Genomic DNA, 24362 nt, shown 5'->3' on the forward strand with positions numbered 1-24362 from the left:
GACATACATGTGTCCTGTTGCATTTGATACATCAACATAAGACATATCGTGGCAAGAGTCATTTTAAATTTCATGTTATTGTACTGTGTACATGAGGAACACAACGCTTGCCTTTCAGATACAATCGTTTCATTGTTAACATTTTTCATTTTGGTCATTAGAAAGAAATCATGACAAAGGTTATATTATTTCTCGAGTATTTGTATTGATATTGTTTTTTTTATTTATACTATTTATTACGTATATATTAGTATTCAACAATACCAGAATTAATGACTTGGTAAATAAAACGTTAATTTTCGTCACATGTTTGTTCATCAGAATTGTCCCCACAGTCGTCATAACCATCACATTTCCATGACAACGGTTTACATATCCCATTATCACAACGGAACTGGTCTTCTCTGCAAACTGATAAAAAAGAGTAAAATTTATTGACATCTGCATTCGAGTAATAACCCCTACAAGTAATCTCAAGAAGCTCGATACAGTATCGCAGTTATCATGATCAGTGTTATAAAATCCGAATGATTCATCGTAGCGAGAATACTGGACGACCAAAATTTCTAAAAAAGAAATTATGCCAAATATGAAATATCATAATTTACTCCTAAATTTCCACTGATATAATTATTACGTATTAACGTCAGGATTTTCGTAGACCAATCTTTGTATACATCTTATTTGCTGTTAATTATTTCTTATATTATTCATACTTACCACAATTTTTTTCGTCTGAACCGTCTCCACAGTCGTCGTTGCCGTCACAGAGATAGTGTTTTGGAACACAATATCCTGTATCTGAACACCGCATGGTAAACGCACGACATTCTGCAAGAAGAGCGAAATGACAAGCATATTACAATAATCAAGTTTAAAGTTATTTCCGATAGGTACAGTATTGGAATCAGTGTGTTAAAATAATTCACTCACCACAGCCCTTCTCGTCGCTTTTATCGGAACAATCAAAGTTCATGTCACAGACAGGAGAGGGATGATCAGGTCGTCGCGGTATTTTTTCACCATTGTCACATACAAAGGTCACTATGAATATAAAAAAGTATTATTATACTCAAACAGCGAATAGAATTAAAGATGCAATCAAAAGTATACAACAATTATTCTAAATGTAGTATGCAAGGTAAGTCTAATAATACTCACTTTGTAGGTATGCTTTTATTTTTAAGATAGCAAATTTATTTTTTTATATTTTATAGGGCATTGACAGTTAGACACGTTTGACAGTGCATTTATGAGTTCTTTAGATATCACGGTGGAATTCGCAATTTCAATATCACAGGACAGAATAGTAGTAACAATTATATATGACAGTGATATATTTGAAAATTAACTTACCACAATCCTGTTCGTCAGAATTATCACCACAAGAGTCATATCCGTCACATCGATCATAATGCCACTTACAAATACCATTATCACATCGAAATCTATCAGCACTCTCATCACATGCTAAATAAAACAAATGAGATATTTTAGGCCATAATAAAGTATTTGTAATTTATTATTCCTATAATCTTTACATTGAAAAAATGTAAAATGAAACTACCAGACAATATATGGGATTTCTACGGTTACAAATTTCACAAAACACCATTTATTCAAGAACAAAAATTAAACAAAAATATACAAAACAACATATCTTAATATTGGGAATCAAAAAGGCATACAATTTTAGTTTCTTAGCAATGAGCTAGACAGTGCTGTGATATACCTCATAAACATAGAATGACCAGAAACTTACGACAATCTTGTTCATCACTTTGGTCATCACAATCGGCATATCCATCACAAGAAAAGTTTCCTTGAGGTCGAACCTGTCCATCATCACATACATAGTACACTGCAGAAAAAATATTATTTACGGCTTGCTATGTACTTTGAATTCTGCGCTTACCAATGTGTTATATATTTAAACAATAATGAATCCATATAGCAACATATTGGAAAATGGTCAATGCCAAGTCGACGGTGGTCGTCGCACCGCGTAATGTTCTGTATGGGACCAATAGCGACGTATACACGTGTAAAGCTCATTGTGTATATGAAATTCGATAACGCGTTCTGCGACGACCGCCGCGCAATTAACCTCAACATATATATCTCAAAGTCTGGTTCATGTTGATGTATTGGGCAACAATGAGAACATAAAACGTGCCAAACTTTCTTTGTTCGATTAGGGTCTATAGTTAAACAGCAATGAGTAACGCGATCATAATAAGTTGTCTCCACATTTTGTTTATGATTAGAAAAATAACATTATGCCACACTTCTCACATTTTGCAACAAATTGGTGCTATGAAAAGTTCCAAAAATGAAAAAAATCCTACGATGAATATTTGTTTTTTTAACATTTTTAAAATATGATCTGAAATCTGCCATAAAAAACAACAATATTAATATAGTTTCGTCCGTGTCGTTATTCATTAATACTTACTACGTTGACAAAAACAAATATTTGCATCTCATAATGTAACTCACCACAATTATTCTCATCACTGTTGTCACCACAGTCATCGTGGTTATTACATATGCTATACTCAGGTTTACATAAACCATTATCACACTCGAACGCGCCTTCTTCGCATTCTAGAAACATGAGGTATCAAGGTTAATTGAAAACAATCAATCACTTGTCGAGTTTAATAGCGATTCCCGCCATACAACATAAAAATATAAACGCCACACACAACAACAGCAACAATAACAACAACAACAACAACAACAATATAAAACGTAAATCAAATCAAACAAAACAATGATTTTATCAACATATCGTTGTCTGGTTTTCTGTATGAAGACATTGATTTGCGACTTATGCGACGGACTCCCGAATACCATACACCAAGGGTTTAAAACATTGTATAATGGAATCTTACCACAATTCTTCTCATCCGAATGGTCTTCACAATTAAACCAATTATCACACTCCGCATCGAAAGGAACCAAACTTCCGTCGTCACATTGAAAATCAGCTGAATAGACATTTGGAAACGAGGTAATACTCATGAGTGAATTTCTGGAAAATTACAATTTGAAGTGTAACGATAACAAATGTATGCGGAAATAATATTTTGGATTCTCTTTGTGAGTAAAATGGGAACATGTGGTTACTTTGTGTTGTAAATGGGAAAATGCTGACATAAAATCACAAAACTGTTTATCAACAATCAATATCATGAAATTGATTTAGCTGCTACATAATTATAATTAGTAATAAGCAGTCATTGGGTACGTCAAATAGCATTTAATGATTGGCCGTTTTCATCGACAATGTCATTGTTTCGTACATTCAAGGCATACGTTCATAATTAATAATTCAAAGTACTGTCACATTACGGCAGTCACATGTGTCTCAGTGATCTTTTTACATGCAAAAAAATAACAAGAGTAAAATTGTGTAACATTCAAAGCACAATATTGTGATAATTTTATACAAACCCACCACATAATTCTTCACTTTCATCAGATCCATCACTACAGTCTTCAGCGCCATTACATCGCAGCCAAAGGCCGACACAACTACCATCTCCACACGTGAACTCGTAGTACTCGCATATTATATCTATCAATATGATTATGTATAATATGTAAATGTTATTGTTCCGTCAATGTTAATATAAACAGACATGATTTAATGAATGGTAGGACGTAGTACAAAATAAAAATGTCGTCATGTCCCAGCAAGAGTTATGTTAGATGTTTTAGATTGACGTATTGTTTACTGAATTACATATCATTGGTGTTGAATGATGAAGGGGTCAGATATTAATTTTGTTTTAGGGTGAAGTTTAGTGTGACACAAGTAGTATGTTTGACTATTAATATGACCAATATCACATTTATAAAGCCCTTAAGGAGTTTAAGACTCGATATGGTTTAATTCTACTCAACAATTGTACTGACTATTAAACTTTTTTAAATTGATATATCCAATTTGTTAATATAAATGACTGAACAAAAGTACATTTACGACCACACCATCAATTTATGTTACCTACCAAGATTTACCACCACCACCACTACCACTGCATAACATTTCTATCCCCTGCAAACACTAACATCACTAAGTACCCCTTAGATCAACGAACACACAAGGTAGAATAGAAGATATTAAAGCAGTATCTGTACTTTTACAGTTCAAGTAGTAGTCACTCGGAACTTCAAAAATAATTTTTATGTCGGGAGAAATTTTTCAAAATATAACAAATTGATAGTGAAATTATAAATTATAAACATCATTGATCCATCTCTAGGGGAGTTTTTTAAGCCGGCCACAATAACAATAAGTGTGTGGTTTCCCGAGAGATGTGTGACAAGGTGATGTCCAGCTGCTGGAATAATTTAAAAACAAATATAAAATAGTAGTAAATCAATTGTCTTAAAACACATTAGTAATCATACAACTAAAAACTTAAGTTGTGTCACAATAACCGCATTCAGCTTCATTATTCCGGGAAAATTAACATACTGATATGTCCCTATGCGCAGACTGGTGACATTACTATTATACACGATTCAATGTATCATGCACCTAAATGTATATCAGATTACTTCAGATATGTAAACCAATCATCCAAATTATATATATAACACACGACTGCACTCCAGTGTGTTTCAGATTAAAAATACAAGCAACAATACCCAACTATAATCCAAACAATCAATGTCAAAAGGCAATATTTAAAAATCCGAGAACACACAGGGGACACACAAACAAAACAAACAACACACTGTCAAATTGGTGAGAGAGATATATAGACATCAAGGCATAAGCCAAGAGGTGATGTCAGGTTTCGAAAAGAGTATGTAATAGGCTATAGGCCGACACAACTATCATTTCCACATTTGAACTCGTAGTTGTCGCATATTATATCTATATGAATATGTATAATATCTGAATATTATAGTTCCGTCAAAATGAATATAAACGGCATGATTTAAGGATGCTGTATAGGTTTTTGGTATTGATTTTCTAAACGGGTGTTTCCAGCTAAAATATTTACTGAACCATACAAAGCTATATATTGATTGAAAGCTTATTTCACACTGAATGTGAAATCGACAGTGTAGTGTGTTTATGGACGTGCATAGTCACGTGATCTCTGTGTAAACACAGAAAGCCATTTTCGGTAGAGAAATAATTGAACCAATGAATAAACGAATTTAGTAGAAGATTTGCAACAAAACAGTTTTTTCAGACGACGCTCACAACCATTCTGCGTTATTTGAGATATATATGTACATGATAGTTGTGGAAGGAATAATAATTTAGCTATCTTGAAAAAACAATACGATTTTGTTTTTTCCGGTATTCAGAAATTGGAACGTAATTTCGAAACAAATAGGAAAAATTCCAGAGCCGCTTTAGATGTTGTTGATAGAAGAACGTATTAAGTAGCCGAAAATACAATCTACGTCATATCTCAGCAAGCGTTTGGTGTGTTTTAGTGACTTCATGTTAACTATATTACATATCAGTGGTGTGATTGATGAAAGGATTACATTCAAGATGATGATTCTGCTTCCGAGGCAATACGTAAATATACCAATCAAATATAATAATACCTTATTTTCAACGCTCCGAATGCGTGGCAGTTAATTTAATCCTACATGCTGTAGATGTTCCTATTTGTAACTTTTGTGTTACTACGTCCAGAATGTCCGGAAACGTTTGGTGTAAGTTTAGTCAAGGAAAGCTTGATGTGAAACATTCATTTTATGGTCAGGATTTACTGATAATATAAGGGGACAGATTTGCCTAAAAAATATCAATTCATATTGACGAATTTCAGGAATGAGATGCCGCACATATGTTGTTGTTTTTTATTTAAATTGGTAATAACCTACTTTAAGGTAAACATGGATCGTTTTAACAGATTGTCTCACCGTCGTCCATTGATTAACATGTTAAATTCACTTTACATAGATTTTAGACATTTTATATGGATACAGAATAAAAACAAAATAAAAAACTGCGTTTATAGAGTACAAATGATCACTTACCACAGCCAAGTTCATCACTACCATCATCGCATTCATTCCACCCCGTACAGTTAGCGTCTTTACGAACGAATTGGCCATTAGCACATTTAAAATGCCCTGAAATGGTTTAAGACAAGATATGGTTAAATTTTACTTATAACAGTACATCCCTCGATCTTAGTCTCAGTAACTGTAAAAGCAAACTTCTCTGAATTGATATTATATATTTGTAAATAAATATTATTGAACATTATTTACTACCACGCCACTACTACCAACACCACAATTATCAATTACTACTTATATCAACAAACACACAAGACAGGATGGAGGATATGAAGGGCAAAATCTGTTCAAAATCAGTTTCATTAGAAGTCATTCAGAATTGCAATAATCATTTCGTCAATACGCAGGTGAGAAATTATTCAAAATATAACGGAAAATTGATTACGAACAGCATCTAGAAGATTTGTAAATAAACTGGCTACAACACAAATTGCATCTTGCTGGATAAATTCAACATATTATACTAAAATAAATATACCACAGTAATAATTTACTTATCACGTCAAATTCGTAGTCCAAAACTTTTTTTGTTAACTTTAGCAAAACATTTGATACAATTGACAATATAATTCATAATGGCTAAGCTCCATCTCGTGTGTGTATATATGTCTACAATGTTACTATCTGTAACTATCACGATTGTTCAAATGTATCGGTTCCCAGTGACCGCCTGATTTCGACAACATTCGTCAATTTTTGTTTGTTTGCCGATGATTCAACTTGGTTTCACAAAGCTCGGTGTAACACAGTACAGTACATTTCAATGAGATTAATTGCATTTTGATGAATGTTTTGTCATGACGCAATTTTAATAATTTATCAATCTACGAAAAACAATTATACAGTTATATTTAGAGATCAGAGGAAAAGGGAAATGTACCAGTTTCAATTATAATCCAGAGTACTTATTTAAAAGAAGTTGGTAATGAACGATGTTTTGGAATTGTATTCAAAATAAAGTACATTGTGTCACATTAGTCATCATCCAACTACACATCTATATTGTGTCACGATAACTGCATTTGGCTTGTTTACAAGTCATTCAGTTTCATTATTCCGGGAAAGTTAACATAATTGGTATATTCCAAATACACGAGCTAGTGACCATTTCGTTTATACACGATTCAATGTTTCATAATGCACCCAGTCGTATATCAGATTATTTCATATATGTAAATCAATTTAGCAAATTATTTATATAACAAACGACAGCACAGCATGATTTAATGTATTATAATTCACTCTACTTTTTTTCACATTATATCAAATATGTAAATTATCTATATAATACAAGACATCTTAACGAATGTTATAGTGCAGATATTAAAGATGAAAGATTTTAAAAGTACCTGTACGCTAAGTACCTGCGTTATTGCTAGGCTTAACCGAAATTTTTAAAAATATCAGATTCTAAAATTGCAATTTTGTAGAGCTGTGGAGGTTAAAATAAAACAACAAAAACTGAAATATCCTGAGATGGTTCTGCATGTGAAGGTACGTTTATATCTTAAATCACAATCACAACTTATCATTCAATCTTACCACAGTTTTCTTCATCGCTGTTATCGCCACAGTCATCATAGAGGTTACACACTGAATAACTTCCGTCAATACATTTACCGTTTGTGCATTGAAATTGATCGTCTGTGCATTCTATAACAAAAGGAAAGATTTATATGATTTTTTTTCTAATAATTCTTACAAAGTCACGCGAGATTCGAAGTTCAAATGTAGTTGCATATATCAAAGACATATAAGCTGTTTTCATACTTGTATTACACACTCAACCTGAAACTGGTCGGTAATTCTATTCATACATCAATTCACAATGCACTTTCTTAAAAAATAACATGTCATTGTCGCTTTGTGTCGCCACAAAAAGCGCTGTCTCAGCACAGTCCTGTGTCGTATGACGCTTCACTAGCCGATTAGGCTAAGATTGCCCTTCGCCGCCTTTTTACACCAGTGTTTATACACGGGACTTGATAATTCTTTTTACAATTTAAGTTGCTGGTCAATCACTTATTTTAATGAAATATTGTTTAGCGAGTGAAATATTAATGTCATGCATAATTCAATCTTTGGATCAGCAGAAACTAGGCCATATTAACGATAATAAAATTCGTGCTTGAAATACGAAATTTCATTCATCATTATTTAGTAAAAACATCACTGAAAAGATTGACTTCGAAATGTTCGAACAAACTCCCAGCACTTCCTGTGCCATATGCGTCACATCGGTGTTGAAAGAACACCGACCTTCAGCATCAATGGCCATTGCCGTATTTGACAATTGTGTTACGTCATTGCTAAAACATTATAAGACAATAAAGGTTTATTTTATTGCTTTTCATCGGTTGATCGAAATCATTAAAACAATCCACAAGAACAAGTACATCACAATATATTGTCCAACAGCAGGATGTATACAAATATGACTATAATTACTTTAATCAGATAGTGACTCATGTGCCACTGTGATAATATACATTTCAAATACAATATGATCGAATAGAGCTTCTGGTGCTAGTCAAAACCTTGTAGAGGTTAAGGACCTATTTTCAATGAAATTGTATGGCAATAATTTACAAAGCAATGGTAAACATCTATGTGCACTGTGACAGCGCAGCTATGCTATTCTATATTTATCATGTGAGAGTCCATCTGCACTCACGTAAGTTTATCCAAGTGATGTGTTTACTCAAAGCCCTATACTGGTGTTCGTTGTTACGTAATCCTGTACTCACCACAATTGAGTTCATCAGTGAAGTCTTCACAAATAGGCCAACCATTACATCGATCCCATGGACTGAAACATTTACTACTGTTTTTACACTGCTCCATGGGAGGACTGCAATCAGCTGTGAAACACACAGAATTATATGTAATGCGGTTGTTCATCTGGATACTATTTTTTAAATAGGTTTTATAGCGAAACGTCGCTTTTTTTCTGAGCAAATTTGCTTTCTGCATTAAAATCTACCCCGGAAGCAAAAAGTGTATATTGATCTTTAAGTGGGATTGAATCGCCCAAACATTTAGACCTTTTTACATTTAATTTGGTAGCATGCGCGAGAACTGCCAAAATCACTATTTAGTGGTACATACCGCTATTTTGAATGACCATGCGTGTAGTAAAATACGATTGAATGCGATCAAGGATGTTGTCAACTAGATGTAGCTAAATGCACCTACGTTGCATTTTGGTAAAGATATGACTATTTTAATTTTATCGGACTATTTGTGATACTTTGGATTATTGCTTTACATGTATTCATGTTGTGGTTAAATCTCTAAATTAAACCTGTGTAGCGTATTTTATTCAACCTTCAATACTTCATTCTATTCATTTCAGTACTTGAAAATAAGATTAATTCTGTCTTTTGTTGAATACTTCACTTAAATAGTTATGGCATAAATCATCACGAATTCCACAAACTCATAGGAAATTGCAATCTTGACAATTCCCATTTTCTATCATCGTAATATTATTTCGGAAGTGAAGTATAATCAATCTTATATTTGCAAGGTTTTGTGTACCTTGCATAGTTATATAAAATTACGATTCCCGTGATATTCAACAAACCACAATAAAGGATTATTAAAAATTGATAATAGTTCGTAAGAACATTATCAGATTGTTATATGTCTTTTACAATTGATTTGTGGTAATTTTTTCAGCGTGCATATTTTGATTTGGAAAACTATGAATTATATTTTATGAACCTGGAAAAATTGGAAACATTTATTGGCTGAAAATGGAATATATGTTGGACTTACGTATAATGCATCACAATTACATTGTAACATTACATTATCATCGTCTATTAATGCAATGTAAATAATGCGTTATTATTATTATAATCTTTGCACGAATAATTGTTGGGAAAACTTACGGCAATTAACTTCGTCTTCTCCATTGGCACAGTCAGGATTCCCATCACAAACTTGCTCCATAGTAATACAATTTTCATCACCGCACCGATACATAAAGTCTCTGAAGCAATAATTACCATAACCACCAGGAATGGAAGCTACAATGAAATGATACATTTTATAATTTAATGAGTTTAATGTATCTAATATGATTTACTACTTTTTTAACTTGTCTGAATACTGCACACTACTGGCAATTTCCTCTTGACCTGGCTCGACTTATATAACCTGATATGCCAGATCTTTACAACTGATACAGCGACTTTCAAATTCAATAGAAGATTCATTAATATTTATGCATAAAAGAAAATAATCAGAATATTAAGTAATTTGACGAACACTGAGGTTGCTAATTTTCGGGACCAACGGGATAGATGCATAGTGATGTTCCCTAGTTGCGTCATCCCTATATTAACTATATAGTGGGCAACGTACCATTTAGGTGATAAATTACAACCAAGTGCGAGAAACATACCATGCTAAACCATAACATACCAACAACAATACCAAATATGAATTAAGGCTGATCATTAAGATTTACGAGGAATTGGTAGGTTGTGAATATGTCACTTGAAGTACATTACTTATTGTATTGTATTTGATAATTCACAATAGGAAATGTTCGCTTCGAACTTTTTATGATACGGCATTATTTATACATTTCGTTGTGTACTAACATGTTTACTGATAATGTTTTTGGACCAACACTTATGGATGAAAACCTTTCCAATTAGACTCAACCAATGTGTTAAGTGTTTATGATTGTTGACGATTACTATGTCTTCAAGTCATATTTGGTAAAGAAAGATGTTCTTGTTAATATTTGTCGCATGCTTTTATTCTATGCAACATGGAAATTAATTTATCAGTATGTCTACTCACTAACAAATATCGCATAGGCAATTACTTTTCCTGATTACTTATTTCATTACTATTTTTAATTTCTTGCATTAAAAAAAACAAATTTGTTTGTAATATTTTCTAAATTAATTTGATCAGTATCTGTCTCTATTCATATTTCTGAAATCTCAACAAAAAAGATTGTACATATTTGACTATTATGTGTCATAGTTGATCTCAGATTTACTAGTTATTTACCGAGGTCTGTCATAGTCCCTATCTAAATCTTTGAGATAAAGAGCTATTAAGTGATTTACTCTGATTTACAAAAAATGTTTTTTAAAAATTGTTGATTTGTTTGAAATTTTGGTTTTATTGGATATGAATATTCTTATTTATTCTTTTTATTATAAGCCACATAATTTTTGATAGGATTTATTATGGTTTTTCACGGTGGCAATATAGATAGGGTTGTTCAAACACTATTGTTGAATGTCCAAATACATTGTCAATCTGGTGGCAGAAGCAGGCACAAATTCATTACGAACGGTGATGGTGATGTTCGAATATTTTACCATTTTGAGCTAAACAAGATAAACAACAGTAAGTGTAATTTGTGTTTATTAGATGAAATGTTATCAGTAATTTCGACCTTTGATGAATCTAGGACGCAGTTAAAATCTGTAACAGTGATTACATTTTATATTTTAGTAAATCATCAGGCTTAGTATCTAACTAAATAAAGCAATTCTTTCTGTTACATAAAGTTTTTATTCCAGCAAATGTGTCCCAAATAATTAGCATATAAGTTACATACGTCTGCTGAAAGTATCATGCTGGACTGTGTATACAGTGACACATGAGATTATCAAATTTACCTTCAATCGCACAAATTGAATTTTGTTTTGTATTTCCTTGTGATAAGTCCTTGTATATTCAGTTAAAGCATATTCAAATTACGTATTGAGGTTGGGTAAACTGTACTGCTCACTAATATTTAGTTATTATTCTATATCAACTTTAATATAATCGTACTCGTTTTATTCCAACAGTAACTTTTAAAAAAGATCAAACAAACTGTCCAACAAGATCATTGTCGAGATGAAATTGTTCACAGACATAATGTACACCTCAAATATCAAAGCAATCGGGTTGGTAGTACAAACAAAAATCGAAGGTAAAAAATTTTACTAAAACTTACAAAAATATTTTTTTAATAGAGAATTGACAATATCGTCACAAAATGAAAAATCTAAAAGAGATTCACCCAAAGTACTTACATACCAAATATCAAGGCAGTTGTTTCAATTGAATTTCAATGAAACGTTTCGTAAACATGTAAAAAAAAATTTATAAAATACGTGAAAGGCTATTTTGAATGCGTGTATTGATAATTATCAATAAAACATTTGACCTACGACAGTTTTCTTCATCTGAATTATCATCACAATCGTCGTAACCATTGCATATATCCTTATCTGGTACTAAGATACCATTATTGCATTCCTTTAAATCTGTACATTGAAAAAAATATAAAATACTTTACCTAAACACGTCATTCTGATTGACCAATATACCAAGGATAGACCTTATGCGTGCATAACATACAGTTGCAGTAAATCTGGATGTCAAGAGAAATCGGCAAGGAGTTGACATGTTGAAGATTTCAACTCTAGGATGTTTTATTTCTAATGAGATGCATGTGAATTTTTTTTTACCATTATGTTAAAGACGTCAAAATATAATTGCCATATGGAGTTATAATTAATTATTTGGTTTTTTGGTGAATAAAAATAATTCCTCATCCTGCAACTACATTTATAATACGTTCGTAAAATTTCGTAAAGTATAATAGCAATGAACCACCGCATCAGTGTACTTGTGTATATATTTTGTGAATTGTTCAATATTTCGTGGCATCATCTAGTGCTGTGATTTATTTATAAGATATGTTATTAGTAAAGTTGTTTTATGTATAAGGAACATGCGTTGGTATATATGGAGGTTACGGCACAATATTTAATCGAGTGCACCGACCGACATCCGCTTCAAAAATGTTTAACTTTGATGATTTGTAGCACTAGAATCTTGAATCGAATCTTGCAACAAAATTGCGTCCAAATTATAGGCAGGCACACATGGACGGATGCATCACCGAAGGGATTATATATATTTTAATTAATGAACCGAACATTCTTAGAAAATAGCCATACCCAGGGGGAATTGTTGGAATATCTTAACAAGTTACACCAGTAATCATATAGAGTAAAATATCTTGATATAATTTGCAATAAGTATTTACCACAACCGTCCTCATCAGACCAATCACCACAGTCGTTATATCCATCACATCGGCTCCATTCATCATAACAACTACCATCGGTACACTTAAAGTGTGATTCATTACACTCAGCTTGAGGTTCTGTTGACAACATTAATATTGTGTGCCATTGTGAAAATGTAATTTTCAACGTGCCGAATACACGTCTGGTCGACAAGACGGTCATGCCAACAAATACGTTATCTTGATGAGAAGTCCTTGTGATAAATAATCCAAGTGGACTTGCATCAAACACGTTTGACTTTCGCTGATAATGTAGATCACGTTCAGACTGTAAGATGTGCATGTGAATAACTCATCGAACACGTTCTATCGAAGACGCACGCATTTGATTAAAAGGTAACGACAATGTGTTTTATGATCCCAGGTAACATGGTCGGATCCAGTGACCATATGATTTGATACAAGTGTTGTTTTCTAATAGTACAAATATCATTTGTAACTGTAAAATATGTCCGATGCTGATATTAGTCTGATATCGAACTGTTCAAAATTATCCTTTTTGTTAAGAATCACAATCCATGGGCAACCAAAGAAGAACAAATATGGAATTTCACATACAAAATGTCCTATCTGTGATGTTACCAATATTTAGCAGCACATGTGCATACAACCTATAAGGATTATTGAATATGAAGAGCTTACCACACCCAGATTCGTCACTACCATCTGCACAGTCTTCATAGCCATCACATACAGAGAACCGATGCACGATGCCACCATTGGTGCAAACAACTAAATATAATGAAAAACAACAACATCAACAACTGAATGTGCATTTAACATATATGTAATTGTAATTATACTGATGAAATACGTGCCTCGTACTAATGCAATGAATATACACTTACAATCGAAATCTTCACAATTCAGCTCATCAGAACCATCGAGACATTGTGGATAACCATCACAAACAAAATGTATAGGTATCATCCTTCCAAACTCACACTCAAATCGTGGCACAGCTGAAATGACATAGATGGTGAAGGGGTTTACAAGCATACATGATTCAAGGCATAATTGAATACGCCACAGAGATAGTAAGGTAACGCATCTAATACTCACTATATCTACTTAGAGATTCATCACTGCAACAGGTAACAGACAGGTAACTTACTGCATTTAGTTGGTGATTCATCACTGCCATCGTGACAGTAAGGTAACCCATCACATACTTACTACATCTACTTGGTGATTTATCACTGTCAACAAGACAGTCAGGCAATCCATCAAATACTTACTGAATCTAGCTGGCGATTCATCACTGCATCAAGGGAGTAGGGTACCCTATCACATACTTACTGCATCTAGTTGGTGATACATCACTGGCATCAAGTTTGTCAGGTAACCAATCACATACTTACTGCATCTACTTGGTGATTCATCACTGTCATCAAGACAGTCAGGTAACCCACAACATACTTACTGCATCTACTTGGTGATTCATCTCTGTGAAGGGGTTTACAAGCATACATGATTCAAGGCATAATTGAATACGCCACAGGGATAGTAAGGTAACGCATCTAATACTCAATATATCTACTTAGAGATTCATCACTGCAACAGGTAACAGACAGGTAACTTACTGCATTTAGTTGGTGAGTCATCACTGCCATCGTGACAGTAAGGTAACCCATCACATACTTACTACATCTACTTGGTGGTTCATCACTGCTATCAAGACAGTCAGGTAACCCATCACATACTTACTGCATCTACTTAGTGATTCATCACTGTCAACAAGACAGTCAGGCAATCCATCAAATACTTACTGAATCTAGCTGGTGATTCATCACTGCATCAAGAGAGTAGGGTACCGTATCACATACTTACTGCATCTACTTGGTGATTCATAACTGTCATCAAGACAGTCAGGTAACCCACAACATACTTACTGCATCTACTTGGTGATTCATCTCTGCCATCAATACAGTCATGTAACCCATAACTTACTTTCTGCATCTACTTGGTGATTCATCACTACCATCAAGACAGTCAGGTAACCCACCACATACTTACTGTATCTACTTGGTGATTCATCACTGCCATCAAAATAGTCATGTAAGCCATCACATACTTACTGCATCTACTTGGTGCTTCATCACTGTCATCAAGACAGTCAGGTAACCCATCACAAACTTACTGCATGTACTTGGTGATTCGTCACTTCCATCAAGACAGTCAGGTATCCCGTCGCATGCTTGGTTCTCTTGTAAACAAACCACTCCATCATCACATACAAATTCTTCTGGGTAACAATCTGACATGAAATAAATGTGTGTATTACGTGAGAGTTCTTACATCTATTCGAATTTTTATAAATATTGACAAATCTTGACCGTTGGCATATATTATAATAATGTTTTGTTCTGATCATTATTGTATTTTGAAAATAAAATGTTAGTGTGACGCACACCGAGTACAGCTTTACTGCCTACTGATTACCACAGTTTTTTTTATAAATAATATTCACCAGTGACATTTAACTGCGTATCCCTATCTCTTGTATGTGGAATGATGTGGGAAACCCACCAAGTTAAGTAGCCTGTGTCAATGGTTCAGTGAATTCATAGTTTGTTATACCCTTCCTTGTGGTGAATGGGGCTAAATGCGATGATTGACCATTAGTGATCGCAAAACGGTAACTGGTTATTTGATTAGCAGCCGATGCTTATCGGGCAACTGAACTACATACTGGGGATGTTAGTGGTGAAAATGAGTTGTTTTTTGATATATATATATATATAAGCAGAATTTACGTGTTGGGTTGACACATACAGATTTGCAATCGCTGTGGTATGAAAGCTGTAAATCTTATTCGAAGTATTGAGGACGGAGATCGGAATCTGATTGTTCAAATTAGTTCAACAAGTTTGTAATTTAACTTCAATTGAAGCTCGTACTTTAAACACTACTGGAAGTAACTTTTAAATGGTTAAACTGACTGGAGGAATTGTTGTTGAGACTGCGAAAGTAGGCACAGTATTGGTGAGATATGATCAACAGCTGTGCTAGCGACATCTACGACTGGGATGTAAACTTAATGTAGATGCATGACAGACTCAACTTGATTTGAAGGAATTTTGTTTTGACTCGGGATCACTACGAATTGAGTCACACTTGGCGACAAATAATTCAGTATGATACAGCATATGAATTGATAAAAATTCAGTGTGAGATAATTTGATTATGAGCGACACAAGAATGTGGATCACTGTCGGCTTTCATTTGCCTTTTGCGGCAAACTTTACAAATTAAACGCAACTTAGGCGTATAAAAAATCATTGCTTTTATGCACAACAAACGCGTTGTTATGTTTTCAATTCATTAATCGTAGCACGTAATGCAGTCTATTGCGCCATACGATTCTTTATCCCACCTCACCTCACTAGGAACGTTGGGTTGCAAACAGGAACATTCGAACATTTTCATAAAGAACGCGGCTCTTATGTTGAGCGTTCTAGTTCCAATGACGAATACGAGCAAACAGTGCGAGATAAGAATGACATGGAAGAGAACGATGCGTACCGTGACAAAATGATTAATTTATGATTTGTGTATGTTTATGCGATATAACACATGAAAGATGAACTTAACAACAATGCAACACACAACTAACTGCAGTCATTCTATATTGATTCATACTGTGAAAATACTGTACCTTGTTTTGGTTCTATACACGTCATACCACAATCAGTATCACAACATTTCTGGTTGAAAGGACATTCTGCGTCATGTTGGCATCTAATATCACATGACAAACCAGTGTTGGTGAATGGACAACGGCCAGGCTTCAAACCTAAATCAATGGATACAATAACTGAGGGTTTTAGCTTATCTATTTTCATTGAACTTCGTGAACTTATACCCCGAAGAATGTATTAATCTAAACATTGAAATTAAGTAATAGTGAAAATAAACGATTTCACAGCTGCAGTGGTTAACCATAATTTGTGTAAAGTTTTGATTCACATTCAAACGAAAGACTGTAATTCGCTATCGTGGTGCGCATTTGTCCCATTGTAACATTTACGCGCGAAGTCCATATCACATCCAGATGGTGGGACTTAAGAAAGTCGTTCAATAATCGATCGGATTTTTACGTTGATTTTGAGTACTGCTTGTTTTATTTTGAATGATAAGTTAAACGTAAATACATTCCTCACACTCGACGAGAATTTTGTTCGGTCGCGTACAATGATTTGGCATGGGAAATAATAATTTAAAGCAAATTTACTTACAATTAATGTTTAACCAAACTAAATCTGAGCACAGTGGTATATAGTGATATTTACCTTTACAAACTGGTGGTGGCTGGTTGGGAGCCGTCGCTGTATAAGCAATATAATTTCCATACTTATTCACACATACGCACATGCCTCTCTTCAAACATTGTGTTGGTGAAAAACTGCCGTCTTTCTCACACTGATATTCCATGTAGCCATAATCAATGTTCTGCTTCAACGCCAAAGCAAATTCATGACAGTACTTAGGTTCTTCCTTCACGTTAATCACATTATCTAAAATCACAAATCATCATCAAATAACACACAATGGAATCACATAGATATATACTATGTGTTTATTACGTGAACACAACAAAGTGTGAACTAAAGCACTGCGGTGGTCATACTTGTCGATCGATGCGATTTCGTACAGCCTGAGTGCATACTTTGCGGTATTCTTGTGATCACCTAGTGGTTATACATCTTACGCTGCTTACAGAGGTTCGAACGTGCTCGTAACAATATCGTAACACATTCGTACGGCTTATTACGAATGAATGAATAATATTGCATTTGGTGCCCTATGAATAATAATGTATGAATAATGTTGTATATACTGTATGAACAATAATACCGATGGTGTGTAGGTAGTATGTGTAAACTCGGCGTGCCAGTTGTTTGACGCATTTCATTTTTTATAAGTATATAAGGATTCGATACTCGTACACTCGCGAAAGAATACCGGGCTTTCTAAAATGCTGAAAAAATGCGTTCACTAATGTTCGAAAACTACTAACACCGTGAGTGCTGTTGTCTCACCTAATATTTACAATGCGTACAACATGCCCATGTCGTGTAATTTATGTGTTTATTATTGCAATGAGTCGCAATAATAAAACGTATGTGTACAAGTACATACCTTGGTTTTTAGCTGCACATATTTGATACAGTATACAAAACACCAGCACAACACTTCCTATTCTCTTCATTTTGCAATAGAGTCATCCACTGTTCCCAAACTGAACAAGATTTGATATTTATAGCAATGACACGGAAATTATAGTTAGTAATTATTAGCTAATTGTCTGTCGGAAATAGCATCCCACTTTTTCTCAATTATATTATATTAACATTAATTAACTGAAAAGTCAATTAACAGTACCTAATTATGAACTGACCTTCAATTTGTATTCAAGTTACCATTGTATATTTCAATGCTGAGCGGCATAATTTTATTTGATTCCTGTTATTGTCCACGTTACCAAACATTTTAGCGATATCGGAGATAAGATAATAGTTTAGTGATATATACATCAGAGATAAGACAATAGTTTTGTGATATATATACTCCGGCTACCCGTAAACTGTCACAATGCCATACCAGTAAGGTTAATTCTTGTAAAACTACTTTTCAGAAGCAAATTTGCCCCATATAACGCAACAGGAGAATACAACGATTGTATTACTATTTGAAAATGGGCGATTTATACACAGCAACACTCTATATCTACGAGCTGTGTTGATGTATGGTCACTCTGAATGAGCTAAGCAGGTGAAAGCAACGTGTAGTTTACTATGATATGTACACGAATGCGACTCCTCCATGTCATTGCTTCATTTTACTTCTTAAAGGCAGATACCACCTCTATTGAAAAAAAATTGCAGGTTGGGGGCTCTTATTGAAACTATTGAATGTTGTAGCACAATCTAAGGAACTTGGAAATTACTAAAGTTGTACACATTGCGTACTCAAAAATATTTAAAAAGTTATTAACTAAAAATTCTCATGTCTATGAATTTGATTAATATTCATCAACGTGATATTAAAAAATATAGCCAGTGATATTTTGTTCGATATGGGCAGGTGACACAATAAAAAAAAATGCCTAATCGTAGGTGTATGGCGTACTTAAGGTAGCGAGAAGGGTTTTGTGACGTTTTTGATTAAAGCATTCTCTGTCTATTGTCTCATTCAGAACCGTAATTTAGCGTAAGTATAGAGGGACAAGTTCACACAAAATGGAGAGTCAATGTTCACGTATAGTAATTACCACGTGACCACAAAAATGGCAAACCTTGTAAAAATGACTAAGTCCTCGATTGCGAGAGCACAATGCGGAATTTCCAGGTGAAATTTGCGCAAGCATTGTCTGTAATCAAGTCCATTGAAATGCGTCTCCGATAATCAAAAGACCTATTCTTCCGATTTCTACGCCGGTTTTTTTTTTTTTTTTTTTTTTGTCCCCTAATTATTCCATACTTGACATCTTTAACAGACTATTATTCCGCAACAAAGCATTTTCTTCAGAAACCCAGACATATTTCGCACTATTTATCTTTTGAACTGCGAGTTTGTCCTAGTTTGAACGCACTTGATTTGGCGGCGGTCCCAATAAGTCGTATGCAATCAAAACTTCAACTCGAGAAAAACGCGAAAAACAGTTTTGGTTAATAAAACACTGTATATGTGCTGCATTGTTATAAAAATACACTAAAAATAGCCAAACATAATAACCACTGATATTATAAAGAGTGTCAGATAATAAATAATTTCAAGCTCGAGCGTGTAGAATGAAGAAAACTGCTGTCATTTGAATCTCAGACTAGTAATACTGGTCTGAGTTTGAATCCGTACTCCAGGAACGTTCGGGTTTCCATTGTTATGCAAACGAAAAACGATGGATAATCCGTTGACAAACATTACTGTCCCACTGTACACGCTGACAGTTTACAAACAAGCTAATCCTTCAATTGTCTCTGATAAGAGATCTAAACGGTAAAACGGTATTCATGGTGAAAGCTTCCGCTATCCAATTACCTTTTCCTCTCGCTTTTGCGAACGCTTGTTGAATTCGACCGGACAATTTCCGCTTTGTTTTCGGCCGTGCAAACCCCGAAATATCACCGCCCGCTCGTTCGCGTTTAAAATTCGGAATAACAGAAAAAAAATTCGAGGTTCACATTGTCTTATAATTGTCTTTCTGTTTTTTATAGATGTTGAACAGCTGACAAAAGTTCAAATACTTTTTGTTTTAACGATCTATAATTATATGCACGCAATCTAACCTTTTGACCTCGATTTGGCTTGGACTGAATATTTTATTTTTACGCAATATTCTGACGTGAAATACAAAATGTATTTCAACACAAGTACGACATGTTGTCTGGGTTATCTTTCTAGATTGATGAGTCTTCGCAATGTGTTTTGTATAATGAGTGAAAAAAAAATATTTCTAAGCCTAAAATGAAACCTAATATTACAATAATAATTTTAATTTTAAATATGTTTTTCGTTGATAATTTCAATTGTTGGAATGTCTGTCGACCGTGTCCCAATAATTTGTTTGGAATATCGATCCCCGTTAGTCTCTCCATACTGAGTTTGGGACGGGCGTCGATCAACACAATCAGTCGAGACAGAACAAAAATTGACCGTAATTCACGGGGATCATGTCCCGTAATTTGTGGGCTGAAACCCCAAATAATTAAACAAGTATTATTATTAAAATATATATTTTATTTTACATCGCAAAACTAGAACAGAGCTAGAGTTGTTCGCGGTGAAACAACCGTCTTGAAGTCGATGCTACATCAACTAGCCATTTCTTACCTTGAAATTAAAAAAAATAAATAAAAATTCGAAGAACATCGGGAAAAATATTAATAACTATTTTTAGCAATCGCTAGCTTTATTTTATTCGAGTCCATGAAACTTACGAGTTTTTTCGACATTTGTTCAACTTCCGCACTAAAAGGATTGTAAATGTGAGTGTGGTTATCTTGCAAAGTCATATTGATAATGCGGACAAATATGATTCTGTGACCCAGATCGTGCTCCGATCAAGTGACTTTCGGCCAATCAATAATGTTGTAACAAAGCATATTTGATGCTAATTGAAGGGTCGTCGTACCATCTAATCTCCAGCGGTGATTCACATAGTTTTTTGTGCTGTGTCAGGCTTCAAAATTATTCGCTGAAAAAGATCGGTATATTTTGACAAGCGAATGAGATTTGACTTCAGTTCAAAAAGAAAATACTAGGCTGAGATACATTAGTTTCCACGGCGAATCAGTTTTTTTTTTGCAAGTTGTGAAATAAAGTAAACCAGAGTAGAGTCGATGATTTTCAGTCCTGAAGGACTTTCGTGTGAATCCTGAGTTTCGAATTGTTCGTGGACTGGCCACTAAATATTGATGGCTATAACTAAATTTGACACTTTTTTTGAAAACCAATAAATTATTCATACATGTCAAGCTCTGTTCGATTTTTTCAGGGCATATGGCCGATTTTAGTCGAAAATATTTATTGTGGGAACATTTTTACGGTACGTATAGACTGAAGTCATTCACTGATCGTGACTTAATTTTGAAATGTTAAATTTTACTAAATCGACCGCCTGTTGACCGACGTAAACTATGTATCGTTATTTTTGGAAATAATCATTATCATTTCTTCGTTTCTCTGCTCTGTCAAAAGGAGTTACCTATGCTTTTTTCACGTAAATGTCTCATTAAAAAAAATATTACATCTAGAACAAGCACCCAAAACACGTAACTAGAGGTCCCAATTCAGTTGCTTGCACCATGGAACTATAAACCCCAGGAAGAACAACGAAACTAAGAGGATTAAAAAAACCTTTGTCTTAGTTTATCTTACAGTGCTTTTGCTTTTGTTTCCACGACATTAGTCATACTCCATGTTAGTTGCCGCCGATACGCCCGTTTCAACCGCTTTGCTGGAAACGGAAAACTTGAAAAAAAAATTTCATATCTGCGCAGTAAAATATTTCGTTCACTACGCATGCGCAAACAAGTCGGTCTGCAGGGTGACCTTCAGTGTACCGGAAATCATGCAACGGGTCGGAGTTTTAGCGAGTTTTCATAATTTTTAATGTCGTTTTTAGATTACTTCTTGTTTTTTTCAACCCTCGAAAAAATAAGGTTGCGAAAGTTTGCGAAACATGGGGTTTGGTGAGCTGTTTGTTGTTGAGATATCCCGACTAATTCCGTGTTTCCCTTCGATCGCCAGAAGTGGCAATGTGCTTTTTTTCCCCGTTGAATGTCGATCATTTATCAGTGTTTTTGTCTTGGCGCCATTGTATTTTTATGCTATAACAGGAACAACTCGGTCACGTGATCTCCCGGAGTCGTCCGATTGACTCCGAAAATGACCGATAGTCGGAGATAAACGTTCATTTGCGTAAATCGGCTTATTTTTTAATGCGACAAAATAAACAGTCAAAATAAACATTCGACATCGCGGCAACTATCATAGTTCAAAGGAAACGAAGTGGTTGTTCTTCCTGGGGTTTATAGTTCCATGCTTGCACGATACAAGTGTCATACAACTGTTATATTTGTCGTTCAGAATTTAGAATTTAGTAATAGTTAATACTAGTTGTATGTTCACACTTTACTATCAAAACTATCATTTCGATCGGTTGGACAAGACCGCGTGGTCGCAAATTAAGTGATAAGCGGTCGATGTGAAAGCGGAAGGTTGGGCGAAATTAGTACTGTATGACCATGGTATGACCATGTTTCTCCGACGAAGTCTCAGCTGACAATAATGCTAACAATGGACGTTAGATAAACACGCATTGTTTGCGATAGGAAGCGTATAACCCGTTATATCAGAATCGTCAACAACAGAGTATACAGATAAGATGTTATCAATAAACCGTTCCAAAGATAACCATTATGCAAATATCCACGCAACGGCAGTTGAAGTCTTTTCTGCTAGCGTTTAGAACACTAATTTGAGCAACGTTATTTCGCAGTTTCAAACTTTTGAAAACCAGGGATGATGTATCAAGGTCTAAAATAACCATCTGATCAATTTTTGAAAATCAAGAAAAAAGTGAAAATTTTCCTTCTCGCTATCTTAATGAACCCAGAACAGCACACAACCAAAACACGAATAGCAAAACATTGTAATTAGGTCATTGACTCAAATCAAATTAAAAGACAGTTTATAAATAATTACTGTTAATAGACTTCGGTATTATAATATGATTTGGAAAAGTTGGAACGCTATTTCTGATCACCCAATAACAAATACATTTAAAAAGTCATTTCCGTGTCATGTACTGCCAAGGCGAATGTAATTAATACAAGTGATTATAATTTCAGATGTTATCATTATTCTTATTTCTACAATCTACCATCATAGTGTGTTTATTTGCGATTTATAGTTGCAGCGAATGCCATTAACGACAAGAGAGTTGGTAGTTTTCCATCGACCCATTGTTTAATGACTGGCATCTGCGCGTTGGTTGATATGCGTGGAAATCATATTGCTGACGCAGTGTCGGCTCCCAAACAAACTTCTCCACTTTGCAAAGCTAACTACTCATTATGTTTCGTACAGTTAAATATTGATTGAGAGTAGGATGGTATTTGCTTGGAATTATTCCCAATGACAGTGTTAAAAAGTCATTGCACTGAAGCCTTGTTATCGTGTAACTAGTAAATTGTTATGATAATCAACAGACCACATTACACACACCCTGGTCTGTAGAATGTATCGATGTGGTTACAGTTAAAAATTTAGTTCAAAAATGAAAAATAGCAATAATTGCTGGGTAAAACCGTCTAGATAATATCCCTATCGGAGAACTATATCACTATCTGACTATTCTATAAACTCCGCGCATAAGAAGCAGCATAAAAAGGCATCAATATAACGAATTCCAATTTGAACCAACATTTATACATATATACAAGAACATATATACTACTGAAACGTACAAGATGAACTTATTTCGTGGTGCAAGATGGCAGCGTGCAAGACGTACCGTGATGGGTAGCTTTGAAATTCCGGTACCGCAAGTAGTATGCATATTTGTTTTTATTTAACCTTTATTTGGTCAAGTCATTGTAATAATACATAGTAGTTACCATTCATTGTATTCGTTGTTATCTCTTTATTCAAATGCTTTAAGACAAGG

At 34.3% G+C, this 24362-nt stretch overlaps 1 protein-coding gene across 1 annotated transcript; it reads right to left on the minus strand.

The window, feature by feature from the left end:
• Nucleotides 1-180: 180 nt before the first annotated feature.
• LOC100377786 (uncharacterized) lies at nt 181-18426 on the minus strand. The gene is made up of 20 exons (XM_006818387.3): nt 18332-18426; nt 17482-17706; nt 16848-16985; nt 15330-15446; nt 14038-14151; nt 13832-13921; nt 13148-13267; nt 12264-12359; nt 9966-10103; nt 8817-8930; nt 7612-7722; nt 6025-6120; nt 3464-3583; nt 2898-2993; nt 2500-2607; nt 1763-1861; nt 1357-1470; nt 934-1044; nt 721-831; nt 181-411 (listed from the first exon to the last, which is right to left on the minus strand). The coding sequence occupies exons 1-20, from the start codon at nt 18399-18401 to the stop codon at nt 293-295; spliced, it is 2307 nt and encodes a 768-aa protein (XP_006818450.2). The 5' UTR covers nt 18402-18426; the 3' UTR covers nt 181-292.
• Nucleotides 18427-24362: the final 5936 nt, after the last annotated feature.

This window comes from Saccoglossus kowalevskii, chromosome 16, assembly GCF_978046115.1.
Source record: "Saccoglossus kowalevskii chromosome 16, keSacKowa6.1, whole genome shotgun sequence".
Classification (NCBI taxonomy): Eukaryota; Metazoa; Hemichordata; class Enteropneusta; family Harrimaniidae; genus Saccoglossus; species Saccoglossus kowalevskii.

What these genes read in the sequence shown, in the direction of transcription:
- LOC100377786 (XM_006818387.3), bottom strand. Translation starts at nt 18,401, where the DNA reads ATGAAGAGAATAGGAAGTGTTGTGCTGGTGTTTTGTATACTGTATCAA. An exon ending in TTCAGATGAAGAAAACTGTC is followed by an intron (nt 10,104 to 12,263) that starts GTAGGTCAAATG and finishes ATTTCATTGTAG; the next exon opens with CTTCCATTCCTGGTGGTTAT. An exon ending in TTCTGACGAACAGGATTGTG is followed by an intron (nt 1,045 to 1,356) that starts GTAAGTTAATTT and finishes TTATATTCATAG; the next exon opens with TGACCTTTGTATGTGACAAT.